This window comes from Etheostoma spectabile, chromosome 1, assembly GCF_008692095.1.
Source record: "Etheostoma spectabile isolate EspeVRDwgs_2016 chromosome 1, UIUC_Espe_1.0, whole genome shotgun sequence".
Taxonomy (NCBI): domain Eukaryota; kingdom Metazoa; phylum Chordata; class Actinopteri; order Perciformes; family Percidae; genus Etheostoma; species Etheostoma spectabile.
Window position 1 is genome coordinate 3,450,010 of NC_045733.1, and position 23,636 is coordinate 3,473,645.

The window sequence follows — 23,636 nt, forward strand, 5'->3', positions numbered from 1 at the left end:
GCTGCTTTTACTACTACTACTACAAATAATGGTAATTGTGTTACTCACTGTCTACGGTTCAACAGTTCTTCTTGTCTCCTGATCCTTTCAGGTCTAGCACATTAGAAGAAAGTGACAAATATGCAAATAGATAATCTCATAACTCTCGCTTCTTACAGCTCCTTGCGGCTATAATGTCACGGCTGAAAACGGGACAATCTATTCACCTCAGTACCCAACTGAATACCCCAACTCCCAAGACTGCAGCTGGATCATCACTGTTCCTCATGGACATGGAGTTTATATCAACTTTACCTTATTGCAGACAGAGCCTGTTACTGATTACATCGCTGTCTGGTAAGTCTGGGTGCTCTTGCACTTGATCTCATGTACACACACACAACACACACACACACTTACACACAGATATATTTCATTAGCGGAAACCTAATTCATGGTAATTCATTGCATTGTTATTCATTACATCTTTTACTTTATACAAGTACAGTCTTGCTTGTACAAAGGTATATATCAATGTGAGTCACTTGTTTATTACTTTATCATACAAGGACACACACACAACCCCATGTGTATCTATATATGGCATGGTTGATACACAGGGATCACAGCTCCATACAATCCTAATATCTCCATGCATATATACTCTGTGCTATGCATACATTGACTCTCCTGCAGAAATAATGGAATTCAGTGTGGAGGTAAGATTGTTATAGGGAGTGTGAGAGTAATGCATTTACAATGGGACCACTGACCAATTCAATCTAACTCAGTACCATGGCCATGCCCAGACCCGGAGAGGGCTCGGGAACTCTGGCAGTAATGATGAGATTCAGTGGGGAGTGGGAAATGTAATGAGAGGACCAGTGGAGCTGGGTTCACAAATCCAGCGGGACTCGGCTATATTTGACAAGTTTGGGTCAGTCCAACTGAAATTTCTCACTTAATATTAAGTTTGCTGTCAAAAATAATATAAAACAGTAGATTTATTATCAACATAATAAAGATCAAATAAGATTTGGGCCCTGTCATCATTTGTTGTTGGTTTGGTTTAGGATGGTGTTTGTATACTGTAAAGTCAGTCTGTTACAGTAATATTAGGCTCAAGAGTCAAGCTCTGGGGAGTGAGTAGCCTGAATGCAGGCAGTGGGAAAGTAATACATTCACACTTGGTGACTACTCGCTTTCAATCTCACCAGCTACCAGAGCTATGGATATGCTATAAGAGGCGGGACATCAAGTTATTTTGCAGCTTTCATGTGTTTTTTATGGCGCCACTGAGGTGAAATGGAGGGGGAGAAAAAAGAAGAAAAAAAAAAAAAGTTTTTATTTGCGAGATCTTGACTTTGACAGGCAGGGAAAATAAAATAAACAAAAAAAATAAAATTACAAAAAAACGGGTATTAAAAACAAAAAGCAGATGGTTATTTGATTTTTGTTTTAAAATACAAATTTGAAATTTAGGTGTTTTCTCTTTTCATTCAAAAGGGGATGGGAGAAATTTAAACTATGCTTTGATTTTCATTTTCTATTTCATATAACAAAAAATATGATCACTTGAAAATAAACGAAAAAAGGCCAGTTTTCTCATATTCAGAGACGGGATCTCATTTCCATTGCAACAGCGCCAGTGTAGCCTACCAGTTTCATCCCTGGCTTTCAGCCCTGGCTAAAATTACTTTGGAAACCCTAATTCATATATCTATACATAAATGAAGCACTACATACAAACATAGGCATTAGTCCTTAAGTCATTATAGTTCGATAGCCTAAATACATATGTTTTGCTTTTATTTATTTCCATCTATTTATTTTTTACTTTTTTAACTTCTCGACTTTCAAACTCAAGATCTCTACTTTCATGGTGGAAAAGAACAAAGAAAAAAAACATCATCATGACTCGAGATCTTGAGTTTAGTGTATGTCCCTAGTTTGACCTCCAGGTCTTTTTTCCCCTCCATGTCACTTCCGGGGCTCAGTAGTTTTTGGCACATTTTTAAAATCACATTCCTAGATTGTAGGGTACCAAAAGACATCTGTAATGTGAGATTAGTGTATAAATGATGGCCTGTTGCACTGCTAAATCCAACTATATCTCCAACGCATTAAACAGCTTCACTGCAAACGGTGATGTAAGCACATACAGACAGTAATTTGCCTTCCAGTTATTGTCAGTCAGATCAGAGGTTTTTGCATCAGTGACTATGGCCACCTTTCTTTTTGACAGAGATGTGCTCACTGCTCATCTGCGCTTCAACAGATTTTCCATTCTATCTAATATCTTGTGGTGTGAGGCAAAGTTTTTGTTGAGTCCTTGGGTCATTTTGTCTTTCTAAGACAGAAACAAGAGTGCTTTTCATATGGAAGGTTATAGCAATATGAGAGGTACAATGGGTTTACAGGGAATTAATGTCTTAAATTGTATTGAGATTATAAATACAGACCTTCTGAAACTTTTTTTAAATTGGCATGTGTATTTGGAATACCTTAACTTATGTGCATCTGTGGTGAACTGTAAAACAAGATAACTGACGTCATTTTATTACTCTCAAAAGAGCTTAAGATCTGGACCACTGTTTTTCTCGTGTTTTGGGAATCTGATTGTTTGGATTTCTTCATTAATTTGAAAAGAGAATGTTAAGAGACACAATATGCCCTGTGTGACATGCTTGGTTTATAGGAAATTGAATGGGACCAACATTTCCATTAAATATAGAACTTTTAATGGTTAACTTAACTTTAACTAAGAGTTTGATACACAAATGTGTCACAGTGGATTTGAATAAGCTGACTAAAGCAAGCCTACAGTATTATTTATTCAAGTTGTATTGATTTTCACCGTAACAGTCACTGTACTTGAAAAAGGTATTTTATGTGTACGACAAAGGCTGAGCAGTGAACAAAAGATGACTTGCAGAGTATTGTGTTCATAGAGCATTGCTTTAGTTCAGGCTGAGCAATTCCATCCGTAACAGCTATCTTACAATCACCTCACATTCAAACAAGTCAATGAGGTAGTTTTTTACGATCTGAGGAGCCTACACTTTCATTTCTCTGATCATTCATTCTACCGCTGCTGTCAGTCGTAATGATGGTTTCCTCCTCCATCAGCCTCCCTGTGCTCCGGTTGCTCATGAATCAAACTTGTGATGAATGTGTTTTGTCTTGTGCATCACAATGTGCTGTATATTCTATATCTCAATGATGTGCGTCTTCTGGTTTGTGCCTTGTATACCCCTGTGGTTTATGGGATGACGGCTACATCCAGATGTCAGGGATTGAAGCCAAACCGTTTCTGTGTTCTGCCACCAGTTTTTGTTTGGCTTGTTGCTTAATATTACTGAACCATTTATAACAGTGGGATATGGATCAAACACCAGAGCAACACAGTAGTTTATGATGCTGTAAACTGACTCTAGAGTCAGGTGATTTGACAAAATCCAACACACTTTTTTAAATGCTGTTTTGTGTACTGTTGGTGATTTTATACAATATTTAGTTATTTAGTGCTGCATCTCTGAGAAAACAAATAAGTGTAGAAAAGATGAATAAAGTTGAAGAGAAAGTTCTGTATAATCATAAGAAGCTCAGATGATGACAGCACTCAGCTATAATGCTGCCTTTCATTTTAGGATACATCCCAATATTATCTTACACAAAGTACCATACATATCTGATTCTCCTATCACGGTATTGTTATTATATAATTGTACTGTCTCTTCGAAATTTTTCACATTGTAACTTGTTGTCTCCATTATGACGACATCAGTTTACTTTCAAAGAGGTTCTTGTAGTGGATCCACTGTTCTCTCCATCGTAGGACTTTGAGAGTGTTGTGGCAAAGAGTGCACTGCTTTTATTGGAAAGGGAAACAAGTGATTTGGTTGGTGGTGAATCATGTTAGCCCGTATACCTCTGTTAAGATATTCATCCGCCTATTCTCAGCTGCCCTGTGTTTGTGTCATTCACCTGTAGCAGATTAACAGAGTAGATAAATCTTATTAAATCAAATTTCTTTTTAATCTGATTTTCCAGTGGTTTACTTAAAATGTGTGGGAGAATCACGATTCTCTCTTCCTGACCATGTTGTTTCAGCAGGTGTTGAGATTACACCAACAGCTGTTATGCTAGCAAGGTAACATCTTATGGTTTGAGAGTATTGACTTCATTAAATAGCTTTCCCGGTACTGCATTCTTACTTCACTGAGCAAAAGGTCTCTTACAAATTCTGTAAGCTTTAAGTTTTCTCTCCGCTGTAAGAATTTTTGCACATTCAGAAATATGTTTAAATAAAACATACATCTCCCCAAAAACGTTTTATTAAATTTAATTGCATAAGAAAAAAAAATATTGGGTCTGTATATTTTTCACGAAGTAAAAATAGAGCCAAAAAAGTCTAACTGAGTTTTAATTTAAATGACCCAAATAAAACATTTTGATACTTCAAATGAGCTCCAACACCTTCAGAAGGCCTTGAATTATTGAGGAGCCAAGAGATCCCAGGCACTCTTCTTGAATTACATTTTTAAAAGCCTTGTTTAATCCATTGGCATGTTCATTAAAAACCTAAAACTGGGCATTTAGGAACCTTAGAAAATGGAACCTTTCAGCAACATTCAATATTTAATGAGTAAAGTTAAGCCTTTAATCCATGGGCTTATTTTAATCAACTTGTTTGCAATGGGTAAAAAAAAGCAAAGCAAAGAAAAAACGAAAATAACTTTGCTGCCCTTTCAATGAACAGTACTGTATGTGGAAGTATTAGAGGTATTATTTTATTAACAAAGGCTGCTTTTGGTTTCTCTTCCTCCCCATAATTAGATCCAGTCAGGGTGAAAGCAAATCCACAACTAGCATGTCATACTAGCATGTAAGAAGATCATAATGATCCTAACTCCTGATCTGCCTATAGAGCTGTGGCAGACTGATGCACCAGCACATTGTTGATGTTTGACAACTGCCAGTAGTCTGTTTATTCAATAAAATTTTATAATGAAATCAAGGTAGCTGTTTAAGTTTTCCATCACTTTTATGGATTTCCATTATATGGAATCTACAGATGCACTTTTGGAGATAATTGTAGATTTCTACTAAAATCTGTTTGGGCAGAGGTGGGGATGATTTTTTTGCAGGTAGATCAATGAGAAAAATCTATATATTTCCACACAGAATAGAAGAAAAAATAAACAAAATAAAATAACAGTTGCAAACAAATCTAATGGAGGTTAAACCTAGGCAGTTGCAATGCAAGATGGTTCCATAGTTACCCTCAGGATAGTTAAGTAAAAAGCTAAATCATTATCATGTCATGTCATCCTCAAATTCCAATGGGAATAATGTTACTTAGAGTCAGGCTGCTGAACTCCATCAGCAGAAGTCACTGTGAGAGTTTGTTTAAAGCACCTATATGTAGAATCTGTAATTATGAACAAAAATAATTTATAGTTTTTGTTCACAATAAGACATGCATTGCTGTCTGCCACAAATCGTTAATAAAAAATCACAATACATACATGAATTGATTTTTCCCCCACGTCTAATCTCCATAGTTATCTTTCTTCCAACTATTTTGTGAATCTTGGTTTCTCTCACTCCATCCCTCTGCTGCAATAGTGTAAAATGTATCCTGCTTCTAGTCATTGTCAGTTGACTTTTTTCTCTCTCTCTCTGGATTTAGGGATGGCCCAGATACGTCTAGTCCTCAACTGGGAGTCTTCAGTGGCAACACGGCCTTAGAGTCGGCCTACAGTACCAGCCCAAAGGTCCTGATCCGTTTTCATTCTGACTTTTCAACTGGAGGGTTCTTCATTCTCAACTTCCATGGTACAGATACACACTCTCACACAAACATTTACATACAGCAAATACATTTACCTGTAGTATAAGTACACCCATATACATTTATTTTCAATTAGACCCATATCAGAATCAGAATCAGAATCAGAATCAGCTTTATTCGCCAGGTATGAGGACACATACGAGGAATTTTTCTTTGGAGCATTGTTGCTCACACTGTGCTTACACACAAAACAACCAAAACAAAAAATATACACACTAATATATACACACAATATATACATACTCTAAACAGAACAATATAGAGGTATGAGTGAACAAAGAGTTCAACAAAAAATATTTAAATAAGGAGCATAGTGCAAGGATACTGGGATAAATAGTATTATGTTATTATATTACAATATGAACAGTATGAACATTATGGACAGTTCTGAAATAGAAAATGAGAATGATGAATGAATAACAAATAAGAGAGATGTGAGAATGGGAATGATGAGTAAATAGTAAATAATAAATAATAAGTGAGATATGAGAATGAGAATGATGAATGAATAGTAAATAATAAGTGAGATATGAGAATGAGAATGATGAATAATACTAAATAAGTGGAATAATAAGTGGAACCAGTGAACAGGTGCTGTAGAGACAGTGATTACCGGGTTATTGACCAGAATTGAACCTGACACTGACAGTAAGAAGTCAGCTGTTCATCAGAGAGATGGCTTGTGGGTAGAAACTGTTCCTGTACCATATGAACACACAGGTAAAGCCACATATACTGTATACCAAATGCCAAGTTTTTACTCTGACAAAACTTGACACTACAACACGGGGCCTCAATGGTTAGCACTGCTGCCTCACAGCAAGTAGCAACTGCTGAGTACTGGGTTTGATCCCCAGTCCAGTCAGTTTTTTTTCCTATGTGGAGCTTGCATGTTCTCAAATCAGTTTGCATGTTCCTTCAGGTGCTCTGGTTTCCCCCTACCATATAGACATGCATGGTATGTAACTCCTGTCATTGCCCTTAATGTAAGGACTGGCATTACAACTAGAGTTGGTTCCTGGGCATTGGAGTATGGATTACTAAATACAGAGGATACATTCCTTGTATGTGTAAATGTACTTTGCAAATAAAGGAAATATTACTATATACTATTATATTATAATGCACACAAGGTGTTTTTTGTTTAAATATTTCAATATGCCACCTACATTTGCAAATACAAATCTAATTTCCTCAATCAAAAATTACATATGGATATAGTCTTAGTATAAGCATGAATTTGGATAATGCTTTTTGGTACCCAATTCTAGTGCCACTTCCATAACCAGTGAATAGCAAAGAGAGATGAGGTTAGAGGCCTTTCTACAGTAAAAAAGGGTCTAAGAGAAATTCTAGTGCATGGCCACTTTTCTTGTTTCCCTCTTTTCCATTGCTCACTCCATTACTCTGCTACTATTTGAAAGAGTAAACAAGTTCAGATCTCTGAAAAGGTCCATCTCATGTTTTTTTAGGGGTTTGTTTTTACAGGAAACATTTTCCATGGTAGTGTGTATCTTTTGGTGCAATAATACAGCCCTTGTGACAAAGGGTGCAACTCTACAGCTTGTTTCTCATGGTGTGCTTTATTTTCTCTAATCTCAAACAACAGTTTTTCAGGGGAAATGTACAAAATAACCGCACCTCTGTCTTTGATCAAAAGTTTAAAATATTATTTACTTTGAATACTACCTGTCTATCGGTTTCTTAAACTCCAAATATGTTTTTGTTTATGGAACCAGTGAATCATTATTTCAAAATCTAAGTTTTTCATTTAGCTACTGCAGGAAACCAGATTTATTTTAAAGATTTTTTTTTAAGTTAAATAATAATGATGTTTTGTTATTGTTTGCCTATGTTTGCTATTCATGTGGCAAACCATTTATTGCTGAATGAATAACCTTTAAAATTCTTACGAAGTTTGTTAAATTAGATCATGTAGTGGTTCTTTGAACCCACAACGCCACCCTGATGGACTCAGCACCATTTGTGAGATGTTCAGTTTATACTGAAATTATTTCCTCTTCTCTTTCAATGCGGCTATGTTTTCCGTTGGGTTTGTCTGTATGTTTGTCTTTCTGTCTGTCAGCAGGATTACGGAAAAACTACTGGCTAGATTTACATGAAACTTTGTGGAACAGTGATGCACAGCCCAAGAAAGAACCATTGCATTTTGGAGCGGATTAGAATCACAAGGCGGATACACAAATTAATTGTAACGTTTGTTTCGTTGCGAGATAGGCATCTGTGCTGCATTCATTTGTTGTCGGAAAAATTGCAAAAACGAGTTACTGAGTAAGAACTTTTTGTGGGTTCCCTCTCCAGTTGTAATATTAAAATTGCAAGAGAGGGCATGCATTGGTGGAGGTCTGCTCTCTCTGTATTCTTAATTATTTTTACTTCCGATGAAATACATAATATCCTGTCTTCTACATTTCCGGCATGAGTGCAAGTGAATCATGCGGCAAAGGAACACATACTTTTTAATGTAATATTCATACTAGATAATAATAGCGTGTCAATTTACAGTTAACACAAGGTCACCCTGTAGATGTAGCATGTTCAGGACATGAACATGCACTCTACACTATATGCAAAGCCCTAGTTCAGGTTTAGTGAACAGTGGCCACCCATTACAGTACATGACAGTTGGGACATTCTGAGGTAAGAGTAACCTCACTGCTGTTTTTTAATGATGGCAATAAGCTCCTTTGCCGCGAGAGAATGAAGAACAATTTTACAAATGTTTTTACCTTTCTCCAGCCTACCGTCTGAAGAAATGCCCTGCTCCCCCTGTTGTGGAGAATGCAGCCATGATCTTTGAAGACGAAGACTTCCGGATAGGTAATAATCCTTATTAATAATAATATGACCCTTTTGAGACAGTAAAATATTGGTTGAAAAGCGTTTTGTACATTCTTTCAAATTAAAATGTGTTTTCAACCGTATCTATATTGGTATGTCTTATTATCAAAATGACTTGTACCTGACAGGACTGACAAACTATCTGATCAGGCTTTTAGGGGGTCATTATGCTGCTGATTGTAAATTACTCCACTAATGGGCCACATTACTTTGTACATGCATAATCTAAATATAGCAGGCTAACGTTAGTCTGTCAGTGTTAATTATATTTTGCTTTATCACTGAAGCTGAGCCACTTGCTCTAAGTAAAATCCATTTAATGTACTACTGTGTGTGCATGTGTATTAGTGTCTGTGACACAAACAAAAACAGAGTAGCGATAAATTCACAAAAGACAATTATGTTATGCAAAACAAGTTCTTCATTTAAGATCTATGTCAGTTGCATCTCTCATTTGAGGTGTTTGGAGACACTTAGCATAAACGGGCAAATAGCTGGCTTCATCAAAGAAAATATAAGCCTTCTGAAACTTTTAAAATGGTCTTAATGGTATTTTCAGTACATTTTGTGCCTTGTTAGCTAGTCTCCAATTCATTTGAATACCACCTTGATTTTATCCACAACTGTGCAAAGCAACTTTGTTATTATTACCGCCTGTATGTGGTCATTAAATTGAGCTATTGCTTGAACTAACTGCTAATTTAACCACAAAGTCTTGTTTTCTATATACATTGTGTGAATTGTGTTAAGCTTGGCTAAACACATCGTGAACCTGCCTTTCTCTACTTAATGTACTGTAGAGAAATGAAACACCACATACTGTAAGTCTCCCAAGAGTTTGAAAACCATCAATTTTGGGAGAAATAATCGCTTGTCAAGTTTTTCATTTTCCCTCAGCTCTGTGTTATGTGCTTTGCTCATAACATCTTACTCTTAGGTTTGATGACCTTTTAGATCAACAGGAGCTGTTTGAAAAAAGCAGACATTTCATACAACCACAGCAAGATCAATTTACCGTGCCAGTGTTATGCAGAGCTAGTCGCTGCTGGCAAAATATAAAATCATTTCTTTGCATCATGAAATGTCAACTTTTTATGAATTCAGAAAAGCTAGTGGATTTTTGAATGATTGTTTGAATTTGGGGATTTGTGTGTGTCTTTTGAAGACACTTTTACAGTGGTTAAATTCCAGGGTCATGAAAAATTGAATTAACCCTCATATTGATATAAAAAAAGTTGTCATTAGATATGAGGCTGACAGTCTTGATTCATAAAGATGCCGTCAAATAATTTCCACTTGTTGCACTACACCACAGCAGCACCAGGCCTGCACCTTTTCATAGCTAGAGTGAAGTCATGTTCTGTGACGGCGTAAAGACCAAAGGGAGCTAGCTTTTGATAATCATACATAGAAATCTCACAAGCCGTCAGAAAATGTCTATGTACTGTGAACCTGACGGAGTGGAGTACCTCAGAGACATCCTGAGCTTTGTTGTCGGTCAGTCTAATAGCCAATTATACAATCTTAGAACCCTCTCAACAAAACATTGAATTTCATTGTTTGTTCTGTTCAACAATTTAAAAGTCCATGCCCCATGCTGTTAGCTTGCACACACTCTGCCTCCTGGGCAAAGTTTGAAGCAAGCATTACATCTCCCTGACACCTTTTAAGATGCCACGTTTTGGGAATGTAAAATTCACAGTACAGTCACTCAAATGTTCTGACGGCTTGTGAGATTTCTATGTATGATTATCAAAAGCTAGCTCCCTTTGGTCTTTACTTCATCACAAAACATGACTTCACTCTAGCTATGAACAGGTGCAGGCCTGATGCTGCTGTGGTGTAGTGCAGCAAGTGGCAATTATTTGACGTCATCATTATAAATCAAGACCGTCAACATTATATCTAATTAAAATTTTTTTTACATCAATACGAAGGCTAATAAAGTATTTCATGACCCTGGAATTTAATCACAGCAAAGGTTTCTTTAAATGGTCAAAAACAAAAACAAAATTAAGCCTGTCAAAATGGAGCAACAACATAGGTGTTAACTATTTTGAAGCTTTACTTACAAAATAAATGCCTTGAAAGATAATTGTTTTTGTTTTTCTTGCATTAGGTGACATTGTGAAGTACCGCTGTTTACCTGGATACACACTGGTCGGAAAGGCAGAGCTGATGTGTAAACTAAATTCCCATTTGCTTTTTGAAGCCCCGGCCCCAACATGTCAAGGTAATGCAGTCCAACTCCGGAACCACAAACAGAATATACCGTGTGTTTATGTCTACTAAGTTTATAAAAATTATACTTTACCAATCCTTGATCTATAGTAAATTTTGGAGCATTTCTCTGATGTAAGCATTAAGAGCATAGCTTGTGTTCTGTCAGACTGAATGAACTGTATGTGTACTCTTGTTTTTAATTTGCAGAACAGAAATGTATGTATGCAAACATTGCACATAAAATAATAACTTGAGAATGCTATAGTATAATCACGTTAAAAACTGTCAAAACACCTTTTCATTAAAACAGTACCCCAGCGATTAAAAATTGCATTTCAAATCAATACAGGCTGAGATATTATGACATTAATTAAAACTCAAACTCCAAAACCTCCCAAAGACACTTTCCATTATAATTATAATAATCATAATAGTTATAATAATAATAATAAAATATAGCTGCAAGCTGCTATTCGCGGATTCAAACCTTTTTTCTCAATAGGGACTTCAATCAAGACTGTAATTTCACACATGTGGTCCAACGTTGTTATAAAACATACCCTGCAAGCTTTGTTACGATTGGACAAACAGTGCACTTTGTTTAAAATTCTTGCAACTGATTTGTCAAAAACATTTATTTTAAATTCAGTGTGATATATAGCTCAGTTTCTTTGTATTTATGAAAAACATTAACGACATCTCTACAAACATTAAAACTTCAAAACTATAAAATGTTATGCCACGGTGAATCAAACACTTTAAAGATGCTTGTTTTAGGAAAAAATTAAATTGCAGAAATGCATTCAGAATAGAGATCAACCGTTAACCGACAAATCATGTTTTGACCAATTAATACCATAAGTTAAATGGTTAAACCCGTATTATTTAAAAAAAAAATCAATCTTTATTAGCTATCCAATTACAGGACAATTTCATCCCATTTGCATTGACAAATCTATTCCACTATGTAATTCAAATTACATAATTAAAAAGTTGTTGATATGTTTAATCAGTAGTACAGCAGTTAATTGAGGCATGCACGTGACTTTTGTTTATAGGACTCAAGAGACCTCAGGAAAGAAGCACAGTTTCAGTTAGAGGCAATAACTTATCCACACTGGGAAGTGCTTGTGGCAGCTCCTGGTACTGTATTTCCATTGGAAATATTGCTCTTTTTAGTGTTTTTTTTTTTTGTGTTGAACAGATGCTCAGCCTTCACTATGAACAGAGTGTCCTTTCCATTATAGAGCAGGAGCAAAAGAATCCAGCACTCTAATACGAGGACATGCAGCCAAAGTGCTCCCCCACACAAGAGTCAGAATTCAGCTCCATTTTTGAAATCCTGTTTCCTAAACAGTCATCACACAGAAAGATTGGGAGAGGCTTTTTGCTCAAGGCTAATGAATAGGCTTATTCATTGGGCAAGTGGCATGTGGTCTTAAGAATCCACACATTCAGTCTTAGACCCAACATGACCCCTACACGTGAAAGGAAGTTGTATAAAATGCACATTTCCAATGGTAGGCTCTTTTGGCATGTGTCAGTAGGTAAACATGAATGGACGGATGGATCGAAAGGACGTAAATTGGAAAAGAGAGTTGCTAGAAGCTAGAAATGTACAAAAGAAAACTCTGAAATGTTTTTACTGTTTTGAATAATCTGATTGGCTTTTGTCTATTGCCCCTCCAGCACAGTGCCCAGCCAATGAAGAGCGGTCTTCGTCATCAGGAGTGATTCTAAGCCCCGGGTTTCCTAGCAACTACCCAAACAGCCAGACATGCTCCTGGCTGCTTCATATGGTTCCAGGTACAGTGTGTTGAGGAAATGCAACCAGCATGTGTCTAGACTGCTGTTTGTACGTGTAGGGTAAGGTTATGTGTGAGAGTGTGAAACATTCATGCGTGTGTACTTTTTTTATTTGCGTGTGTGTGTAATTGCGCATGTTGCACTTTGTGAGGGACTGTATGTAACATAGACAGTATGTACAATGTTTGGAAGTGCTGGTACCATAAAATACAGAATGTGTCATGCTTGCCAGGCAAGGCTTTGTGAGCAAATGTGCTTCTGCTTCAAGCAAAGCTATGTACAAGGTGCAATTGTGTGTGTGTGTGGTACACTTTATATTACATATTGCAGCTTTTTGGATAATATGTAAATAATTGTGTCTTGTTTCCCAGGTTACACCATCAATATTTATGTAGAGATGTTCCACAGCGAAAAACAGTTTGATGAACTGGAGATTTTTGATGGTATGCAAAGCTTTTCCTCTCTATTTTTTCTACACCTAGACGCACACACACACACACACACACACACACACACACACACACACACACACACACACACACACACACACACATGCAGATTAAATTTATGTATGTTGAAAAGTAGTAACACTACTGCAACACTTAATTCTCATTTGTGGTGTTATGAATTTTTCCCAACTAGGAAGGAGTCCCACCTAGGTTCTACAGTACATTTGAAAGTGTTCAGATCAGATTGGTGTGTGTGTGTGTGTGTGTGTGTGTGTGTGTGTGTGTGTGTGTGTGTGTGTGTGTGTGTGTGTGTGTGTGTGTGTGTGTGTGTGTGTGTGTGTGTCTTGCTTTTGTCCCTTTCTCTTTTTGTGTAATGTAATTTATTTTTTATTTATTCTTTTTTATTGACATTACATATTAAGAATGTTATATAACTTTATAAAACCAGTGACAACTAACTAGTGTTTTGTTTGGATATTTGCTAGTACCCACATCTTAGTTTGTAAAACAGCAAACATAACAAGCCATCAAAACTTAAGTAATATCTCACTAGCTTTTGAAATATGAGATTTGCATTTGAATCCACAAGCAGGGATGAGCATACAGTATTTACTACTAATATGTGTATTCCGCTTAGTTCTGTCTATTTTTATTTATCTTGCCTGGTGTTAAACAGACTGTAGCTGCATTTGATTTTGCAGACACCAATGGCATCATTGTGGTGTAGGCGGCTGTGACTAGAGTTGTGTTTGAACTTACTTCATGGGGTCCATCCACTGCCTAGTTCAAACAGACATTAGCACAGGTGGTCTTAAACTTGAGATGCTAAATAATATGCTTCAATCAGAATCATGTTCCATAAGTAACATGGATTTATTTAGCAACTTAATGATGCTGTCACCTTTGTGTGCTGCATGTTGCAGCAAAAATAAACACTGTCTGACGGCAGCATATTGTTCATCTCCAGTTTAGGTTAGGTCAATATTCATCTGGGAGATTGTAAGATTATTGGAAAATGTGAATTTACTGATACAGACATGAAAACAGTAATTTCCCCCAACACACACACACAGACCTCTAAACAAAACGACATATTGTAGATGCATGCGTATAAATAAGAACATACAAATGTACTTTATACTGTAAACACAACAATTCTGAAATATCATTCATTTGTTTGTCTAGGATCCTCAGGGCAGAGCCCTTTGCTTGTTGCTCTCAGTGGTAACCACTCATCTCAGCTAAACTTCACATCTAAAACAAACCAGCTCTACTTACGATGGTCCACTGACCATGCAACCAACAAGAGAGGATTTAAGATACGATACTCAGGTACTTATGATATCTTTCATTTTGTATGAATCATTTTGTTCGTCACTCTGTTTATAATCAGCTGGTTATGTTATCATCAGAGGACAATATCAGTAAAATCAAACACAAGTTACCTCTCTATCAATTAAAAAGCTTCAAGATGTCTGTTTACTTGTCAGTCTGTATCTATCGACGTATTTTTCAGTTTAAGTCATGAGCATTACTTGAATGTCAGGGAGGAAAGCTACAGATTTTTCTTTAAACAAAATGAGTGTCCTACCATGTCAAAAAGTTGTCTCCTCTGCTATATCTCTGCTTTTGCACACATTTGAAATTCTGATGTGTTGAAAAAGCTTTGACCAATGTTACCTGATTTGGCTCTAATAGCATGAATAAGTAACCCCAAGGCCTTTCTTATCATGAATGTGAATTGATGCATCATATATGTACTGTAGGTGCTATACCTAAGCCATGATCATTAGAAGACACTCCTAACTGCAAGCATTCATATTAATGCATCAGGCTAATTAAGAGTCTACTTTGTTAATTTGACAATTTGTTTCAGATTGAGTGCAGGTTCTTGCCAACACTGTGGTGTTTTGAGCATGTGCTTTGTTAGATTTGGGTTGAGAGGTTTATGAGCTGTCTCCTTCATCATGGTTTTTAACTTGTGGAGAGTTTGTTAAAGATGAGCACCAATTTCAGTCATAGGAAATACAATTTACAGTGACACTGATCCTGTTTGGACTTGAAAGGAGTGAGTTGGTCTCCTGGCTCTCTATACTGAAAGAAATATGTGATATATTTTAGTCTGTGGGTTTTATCAGCACAATGGCTTGAAGTAATAGTGTTGTCTTTTCCCCATGGTGTTGTATTGCCCTGACAACAGCAGCTATACAGAGAACAGCAATTTATAGTTGAGACTTACATAGCATTCAGATAAAACTGCCTCAACAAGCCAGTTCATGTCCCTTTGTTAGAATTATCCACATTCAGTAGTAAGGACTGGAAGGACTGCACCTTCATCCCCTGACTGAATATTCCTGCCACCACATCACGTTAGAGAAAAATGGAATGATAAGATATAAAATTAGTGGAACAGATAGAACAGATTTTAGATTTTTAGAGCCAATAGAGTGAGCAAAAGAGAGGCCATAAGACTCATTGGGAAGAGGTAGACATAAGATACTTCTTGGAATGAAGGTTTATGGATGAAAAAGAAAATTACAGTGATTCTATTGTCCCGACTGGATTTGCAAAGTCATTCCACCTACGTGAAGCCAAAAGGGAGAAGAGAAGAGAGGTGGAGAAATGACCACATCGGACAGGAAAGGTGACTCAACGTGGGGTGTTCTGCTGAATGCTTAGTTTGTTCTCCATGCTCTAGCGGTTATGCTTTTACACTCAGTTCCAGGAAGAAACAAACATTGCATTACTCAGAAAGGTTTCAGAGTAATTACTTTATTTGCAACCAGTTTTAAAGTATTCTGTTTGTGTTAGTAACTTGTTCACAGCCAATCACTAAAACTGTTAGCTGCATTGTCAGAAGGGACATAGATGGTATTTTGTATGGCTTTCATCAAAAATGCCAGGTATTGGATGAATTGGTGCCATATTGTTTCTAGATAACCCATGGAGCTAACCCTTCAGTTAAACTGGTAATTGGTAGAGTTTTATGTTAAGTGATAAAACAGAGAAATACCTTTTTATTAAATTGTTCTTCTTCTGTCTGTCTTTGTATCTATGTTTCTCAAGCTGCCTACTGCAGCATCAACGATCCTCCAGTAAATGGTGGCGTGGTCAACCAAACCAAACTCCGTCCAGGTAGCAGACTTCAGTTCTATTGTAACCGTGGGTACCGTATGATAGGCTCAAGCAATGCCACTTGCAGGCTCCACCCCAATGGGCTTTTCCAGTGGGATACACCACCACCTTTTTGTCAAGGTAAAATTTCACATTGACATTCTTTAAAAAAGTTGACAAGCATGAAAATGGTGCAGTTTGAGAAGGATTCCCATTGGACACTTTATCTTTGTGATGTGGCAGCTCTCTCATGTGGAATCCCTCAGTCGCCGGGCAATGGCAGCTTCCATGCTAACCAGTACACCGTTGGTAGTCAGGTCACCTACCATTGTAACTATGGTTTCCACCTTGATCCTGGTGCTCAAATGACTGCTGTGTGTTTGGAGGATGGCCGCTGGAGTAACGCTGCCTCCGCCCCCAGATGCCTACGTAAGTATTATTTCAACTATGATTTAGGGACAGTCAAAAGTATGAGTTTCCAAATATCTTAAACAATTAAGGTCCACTTACTAGCTGTTTCCAGAGTTTTTCACCACACCTCGCAGTTTTCCTCAGTGGATGGAGTGGAGTTTGCTCAGTTTTCAGGGTTCTCATGCTGTTTTCATGACATGGCAACAAGGGAAGACCATGACTGGTAGTTGGCACACTGGAAAAAGCTTGGAAGTGGATCCTGAGTTACTATTTTCTTTTATCAAACTACTGTTCCCAAGGTCATTCTGAAAATGTATAAATAAATTCTGGTGCCATCACATATATACAGTATAAGATTATAGATTTGTATCATTTGTTATGTATAATGTTTAGATTATAGAGGTTCAGGTGCTATTTAGTTTTGGCATGTACAGTTGTGTTCGAAATAATAGCAGTGCCTCAACAGCAGCAAGAAAATCACTGGTTTTATTAACATTTCAAACTCTATACCCCAGATAAGTTTCTGGGGGGTAAAATAAAGGTATAGAAAACCAACAAACCCAACAGGACAGCCATGCATACTGTGGATTCTGTGAAATTGAATGATTAACTGAAAAGGGTGTGTTCAAAAAAATAGCAGTGGTGAGTTCAATTAGAGAGGGCATCAATTAGGGAGGGTATTCTGGGAAAAAAGGGTGTTAACAGGTGATCCGTATTTAAGGATCAAGACAACTGGCATGCTGGCTGTGCATTTCTCCTGAAAAAACAATGAAAATGGTCGTTCAAGACACTGTTCTGAAGATGAGCGTTTCCTAATAAAAAAATTGATTAAAGAAGGGAAAACATACAAAGAGGTGCAGAAAATCATTGGCTGTTCAGCTAAAATGATCTCAAATGCCCTGAAATGGGAGCAAAAAACTGAAAAACGAGGAAGAAAAAGAAAGACAACCCCTCGAATGGACAGAAGAATAGCCAAACTGGCGAAGACTCAGCCAATGATGGGATCCAAGAGGATCAAGCAAGACCTTCAGTTGACAGTGAGTACTGTGACAATCAGAAGACGTCTTATTGAGGTTAACCTTCCAGCAAGAAGCCCCCGCAAAGTCCCACTGCTGAGAAAAAGACATGTGCAGAAGCGTTTACAATTTGCCAAAGAGCACATTGACTGGCCTGAAAGAAATGGCATAATATCTTGTGGACAGATGAAAGCAAGATTGTTCTTTTGGGTCTAAGGGTCACAGGCAGTATGTCAGACGCCCTGCAAACACAGAATTCAAGCCACAGTACTCACTGAAGACCATTAAGCATGGTGGTGCAAGCATCATGATATGGGGATGTTTTCATACTATGGTGTTGGTCCGATTCACCGCATACAAGGGATCATGGATCAGTTCCAGTACATCAGGATCCTGGAAGAGGTCATGCTGCCATATGCTGAGGAGGAAATGCCGTTGAGGTGGACCTTTCAACAGGATAATGACCCCAAACACACCAGCAAGCGAGCAAAAGCATGGTTCCAGATGAACAAGATTCAACTGATGGAGTGGCCAGCACAATCCCCGGACCTTAATCCCATTGAAAACTTGTGGGCTGACATAAAAAGTGCAGTGCATGAGGCAAAACCAAGAAACGCTGAGGAATTGTGGAATACAGTGCAATTATCCTGGGCTGCAATACCTGTGGAACGATGCCAGAAGTTGGTTGACTCCATGCACCACAGATGTGAAGCAGTCATCGGAAACCGTGGTTTTGCGACAAAATATTAGTTTAGGATACTCAGCTAGGTTCACTTATCAAGAATTTCTTTGTTTGTACAGTACATTTTTGAGTTTCCAAGGAAAGATGGCAACACTGCTATTCTTTTGAACATGCCATTTCTTACTTTATTTGAAATATTATTATTATTATTTAAGTTTTGATGACTTTGCGCAATTGTTTTGCTTTGGAATAGAATGTACTGTGTCCCCAATGTATCTGTGTTCATTAAAGTACAATTTCTTGAAGAATTTTGACATTTACTCATTTTTCTAAAGGCACTGCTTTTATTTCGAACACAACTGTATGTAAACTAAAACTATATGGCAGCAGGACATAAAAGAAGCTTGAAAACCTTAATTAAATGTTTAATTTAATTGTAATGTGATTATGTTTTTATTTTCCAGCCATCCACTGCCCCAGCATTGAGGGCACCTTGTCAGATCATATGACCTTCCGCCTGCTCTCTGGTAGGTTGGGAGAGTTTGGTTCTATGGTGATGCTGGAATGCTCAACAGGGTACTATTTAGGCATGGGGCATCGGACTCTTCGCTGCCTTGCCAACGGAACCTGGGAGGGGACGGATGACCTAGCTACATGCAAAAGTAAGTATTAATAATAACATGAACAACATCGTGACTATCCAGTGAAAAATAAATCCCAACCACTCCTCTCAAATAATCTGACCTCTTCCCCTTGGAACAAGATAATAAAACTCTACTATGATATTATGTTTTATTTTTGTTCCCTCTGCACTCTGGATGACATATAACTTTATTTATGAGTCTACCTAGGATTTATTATTATTATTATAAAGCATTCCTTTTAAACTGGGTTGATACACAAATATGGAATTCTTCACTGTCCTTTGTACTCCACATCACACAGATCATTATTAACTTCTTTTGCAATGTTGGTTTTGAAATCAACGACATGACACACACACACACACACACACACACACACACACAATAAACTGGGGGGAGGGGGTAATATTCAGATATATAATTTTTTTTTTTTTAAGTTGTTTATTTGTGAGAACAAACTTAGAAATTCTCTAGGATTAAAGTCACACATTTACGAGGAAACAAGTCAGAGAAATAGTGTATTTTTGTTAAGGAACCATGTTGCTTCACTTTGCAAGGTTGAATCAACCTTATCACACTATAGTTGCCGCTCCTTTCCGTGTATTATTATGCCTGCAGTGATGATCTGTATTATTCTGTCCTGCTGTAACACGCATTCCATTCTAGCGATATCCTTATCTGTCCATTGAGTTGTATTATGGACACTGGGTCAGGATTTTTTTCAACCCACTTTCAGGTGTTATGGTATGGTAACTCTATTACCAGCGGTGCAGCCAAATCAGGTGCACCCTGCCCAGTTTGTTGGGAGTGTGCCATATTAACTTTTGGAAATTCCGTGGCTTGGCTTCCTTGGTGCACCTGTGGCACATTTGGGCACAGGGTGGGATCAAAAAGAAGGCATTGTTAAAGATGGGTACATTAGAGGCAGTGGCAATCATGGTTTATCACATACAACACTTTCACCCCCTTTAAAATAAAAACGTGGAGCTCCAGGCCAACCTTAAAAAAATATGACGCATGCAGCCGGTGTTTAGGCAAGAGACATATATATAAACAGACATATAAAGGAAAGGCCTTTCAGTAATAATGGCAACAGAGAACACAAGTATCTATATTACAACTTTGTAACGTCACGTAAAACTGCCAAAAACAACTCCAACACGGTTGGGCCACAATTCACAGCAATGTTTCTTTAAAGTCCAAATGCTTATAATAATATGGGGATTCAGAGACAAAATCCCAAGTATTTCCCTAATGCAAAGTCAGATTGCAATATATGCTATTTGATTAAGTCATCAACTGCAGGCATAATAAATGGTAGGCCTTTGATTCTGTAATGTATGAGTTTTATTCTTGTAAAACTAGCACTTCAATCTCAGAGAATACCAGAGTTTTTTATCTTGTGAAGTTCTGACTCATTCTCAAAATATTACCCCCCTCCTCCGGCTCTGTAATTATTGTTGTTTTCCTACATTGGCCCTAATAAGCCGTTACTACTTATTTTTTAAATGCATTACGAGGAGTATCTTTACCACTGCACATTGTCTTGATATTGTGATAACAATTTTAAACAGATGCAGCCTGTGCTTCCTAAATGTGGGATATATATGGGCCATAGTGGAAGATTGGATTTTTAAATTGGATTGGTTTTTAAAATGTTCAAATGGGCTTGCATAATATACGAGATGTCGTTCAAGTGAAATGGTTACATTAGACCAGTGGTTTCAAACTTTATTTTTTTTAAATTTTCATTTAATTTCTTTATTATTTCATGATCCAGTATTTGAGTTGCCCTACCTAGAACTGCAGCAGCTTGAGGGATTTGGCAATGTAACAGAAGTATCTATTCTTTAAGTTGGGCAGTGGTTTGAAAACAGTCTCTAAGGAGCTTAAGAAGAAAAAAACAATCTCAAATTTTCTGACCTAAATCTTATTTAGTCAGTTATTGCATTGGACAACTAAATTTACAGTGTTTGAATTCAGGATGACTTATAGTGTCATCTTACATACAGCAACACAGTTACGTTACGAAGCCTTGGCAACATCACCCACTTCTTATATAGATTTAAAATACAAAATCTACAACAGTACCAGTTACCCCATAATGTTATGTGTGTGTAATACCTCATTTTCAGTGTCTTCATGTAACAACATGAAGTAATCATATTTCTTTGATTTTTCAGTCATCTCATGTGGAGAGCTTCCTTCTCCACCCTTTGGTACCAAACTGGGGACGTTGACCACATTTGGAGCAACTGCAATCTTTGTGTGTAACCATGGTTACACACTGGTGGGGTCACATGTCAGAGAATGCGGTGCTAACGGGCTGTGGAGTGGTACAGAGACCAGGTGTCTAGGTAAGGTCCATAATATGTGATAGGATGTACATTGTGTCAAAGTCTGTCCCAAGTACATCAAAGTTAACAATCTGATCAATAATCCAGCAGGTTGAATGATGTGATTTGTAAAAAAAAACAACGGAAGATGGGGGAACATTTACAGTAGGACTCATGCAAGCCTTTGATTGATGATCACTTATATCATTTTTTGTAAGTGTTTTAAATTTCTATATAAAATCCAATCTGATGAGTGCTTGGTATCAACAGTAAGACTGGCTGTATTATCACTCATACACAATATAGCAAAGGCCAATATGTACAAAATAAAAAGGCATACAATGTGATGAGAGTCTGTCTATATGTTTGCCTTAAGCAGCTGTATTACTATATCTATAACTTGTGTAGAGAGGTGTACGTAAGATTTGTGACATGGACTTTTTGTAAGGACTTACTATCTAATGGAATGTATGAACATATATATTTTACACCCAACCTTTATTAGTACATGAGATTGCTACAGGTGTATAGGTAAGGTCCATGGAAATTACACCAGCAAAAAGTAAGATAAACTATGAACATGCCTCATAACTCAAATGATCTACTACTGAGACATTTATTACCTAATATATTAAGGGTTTGAGTTACCTTCAGTAAGCACTAACCGGAGATGATTAATCCTGATTTTACATACACACTCTACTCTACAGTGATTTAGCCTTGGAGTTGAATCAAGGCATTTTCACCTTCACATTGTTTTTCTGAGATTCTGATGCTAACGAGTGTAAGCAAGATACCTTAAAATTGATGTAAGTAGAGCTTATATTTGAAGAAGTTGCTCAATCACAATTTAATAATCACCGCTACAAATGTGGATTTTATGTGTCTAAATGCCAGTAAGCTTAGCTGCCTTTGTCAACACAGGCTGTATATGCATTGGGTTAAGTTTGGAATTGAAAAAGTGCATCAGAATGATGTTTATTACAAGTGATAAAATGTTCTAATTTTAATTAACCTAAAGTTACCAATAGTGTGATTGTAATTAAGCTTTGTGAAGTCTCTTCCCTTACGGTTTTGTATTTTTATATTAGTCTCATGCTGACATGTTTTTTTTCTAATGCCAATTATTTCCATGAGTTCCACAATCCTATTATGAAGTTGTTGTTGTTTTTTTACAATTATTAGAAGAAATGTGTATCTTTAAAGTTAACAAAACATGTGTTCTTCAGAATTTGGAAATGCCATAATTTGCTGTGTGTAACATGCATTTTTACACATTCCTCTTTGTATTCAGAAAGGCAGAAATATTGATTACGCAATTAATCACAATTTCAAAACATGTTTACTGCTTTAAACAGTTTTGGTACTTATGATAAAAACACTTTTATATCCTAGTGGTTTTATAAAATCAGACATCTGGTGAAAATGATTTTGAGGAGATGGTATTTGGAAAAGTGGTAGAAGTATCTGCATTACATCAACAGTAATCTACAATGCGTTTTACAAAATAATCAATGTTCTCACAGCATTAATCCTGCTTCGAGAAAGTGTATAATGTGTAAAACATTTGAGAAAAATCTATTAAATGCCAAATACATCAACAGGTACTGACCCTTAGTCATTGACTTCATGAGGCACAGAAACATGAAACGAGAGTTGACAGAGAAAGGGGATGATTGGTCTCTTAACAGTTGAAGTGGAATTGGACACAATTCAATGATTCTCCACACCTAAGCTCTCAAGATGTGTCCTTCAATTTATGTGCTCAAGTTTTAAGAAATCATGAAAGCAAGCAAGGCCACATAGAGAACACAGAGAAACCCTTCAGCATTTAGACAGCTCCAATACATTGTTCGGCCGTCTAACTGTTGGAATATTGAGCCAGAGTAGGTGCTTTAAGGTCGTAGCTTTGGGAACATTGAACCAGCACTGATGACTTTAGAGACAAAGTTTTTCTTTATACTGCATTAATTTCTATCATTTTGTCTCCCGTAGCTGGTCACTGTGACTCTCCAGATCCTATAGTCAATGGGCACATTAGTGGAGATGGCTCTAGTTACCGGGACACAGTGGTGTACCAGTGCATGTTAGGATATCGCCTGATCGGCACATCCGTCAGGATCTGTCAGCAAGACCATCGGTGGTCTGGAACAACACCTGTTTGCGTCCGTAAGTTCTTTATGATACCAAAAGCATTGTAGTTCATCTGTATTGAATGGTGATTTAGTGCTTTTCAGTTAATGTGAGAAGCTGAAAG

The 23,636-nt window shown here is 37.1% G+C and overlaps 1 protein-coding gene across 1 annotated transcript in view; it reads left to right on the forward strand.

The window, feature by feature from the left end:
* The window catches only part of LOC116703903 (CUB and sushi domain-containing protein 1), a 199,153-nt gene that overhangs the window by 135,473 nt on the left and 40,044 nt on the right, over positions 1-23,636 (forward strand). Inside the window, exons 40-51 of the mRNA XM_032539380.1 lie at positions 159-336; positions 5,675-5,820; positions 8,597-8,677; positions 10,818-10,931; positions 12,611-12,727; positions 13,099-13,170; positions 14,362-14,508; positions 16,243-16,431; positions 16,534-16,719; positions 18,864-19,061; positions 21,227-21,400; positions 23,375-23,548. Coding sequence (XP_032395271.1) covers positions 159-336; positions 5,675-5,820; positions 8,597-8,677; positions 10,818-10,931; positions 12,611-12,727; positions 13,099-13,170; positions 14,362-14,508; positions 16,243-16,431; positions 16,534-16,719; positions 18,864-19,061; positions 21,227-21,400; positions 23,375-23,548 — 1,776 coding nt within the window. The remainder of the gene's footprint in view (positions 1-158; positions 337-5,674; positions 5,821-8,596; positions 8,678-10,817; positions 10,932-12,610; positions 12,728-13,098; positions 13,171-14,361; positions 14,509-16,242; positions 16,432-16,533; positions 16,720-18,863; positions 19,062-21,226; positions 21,401-23,374; positions 23,549-23,636) is intronic.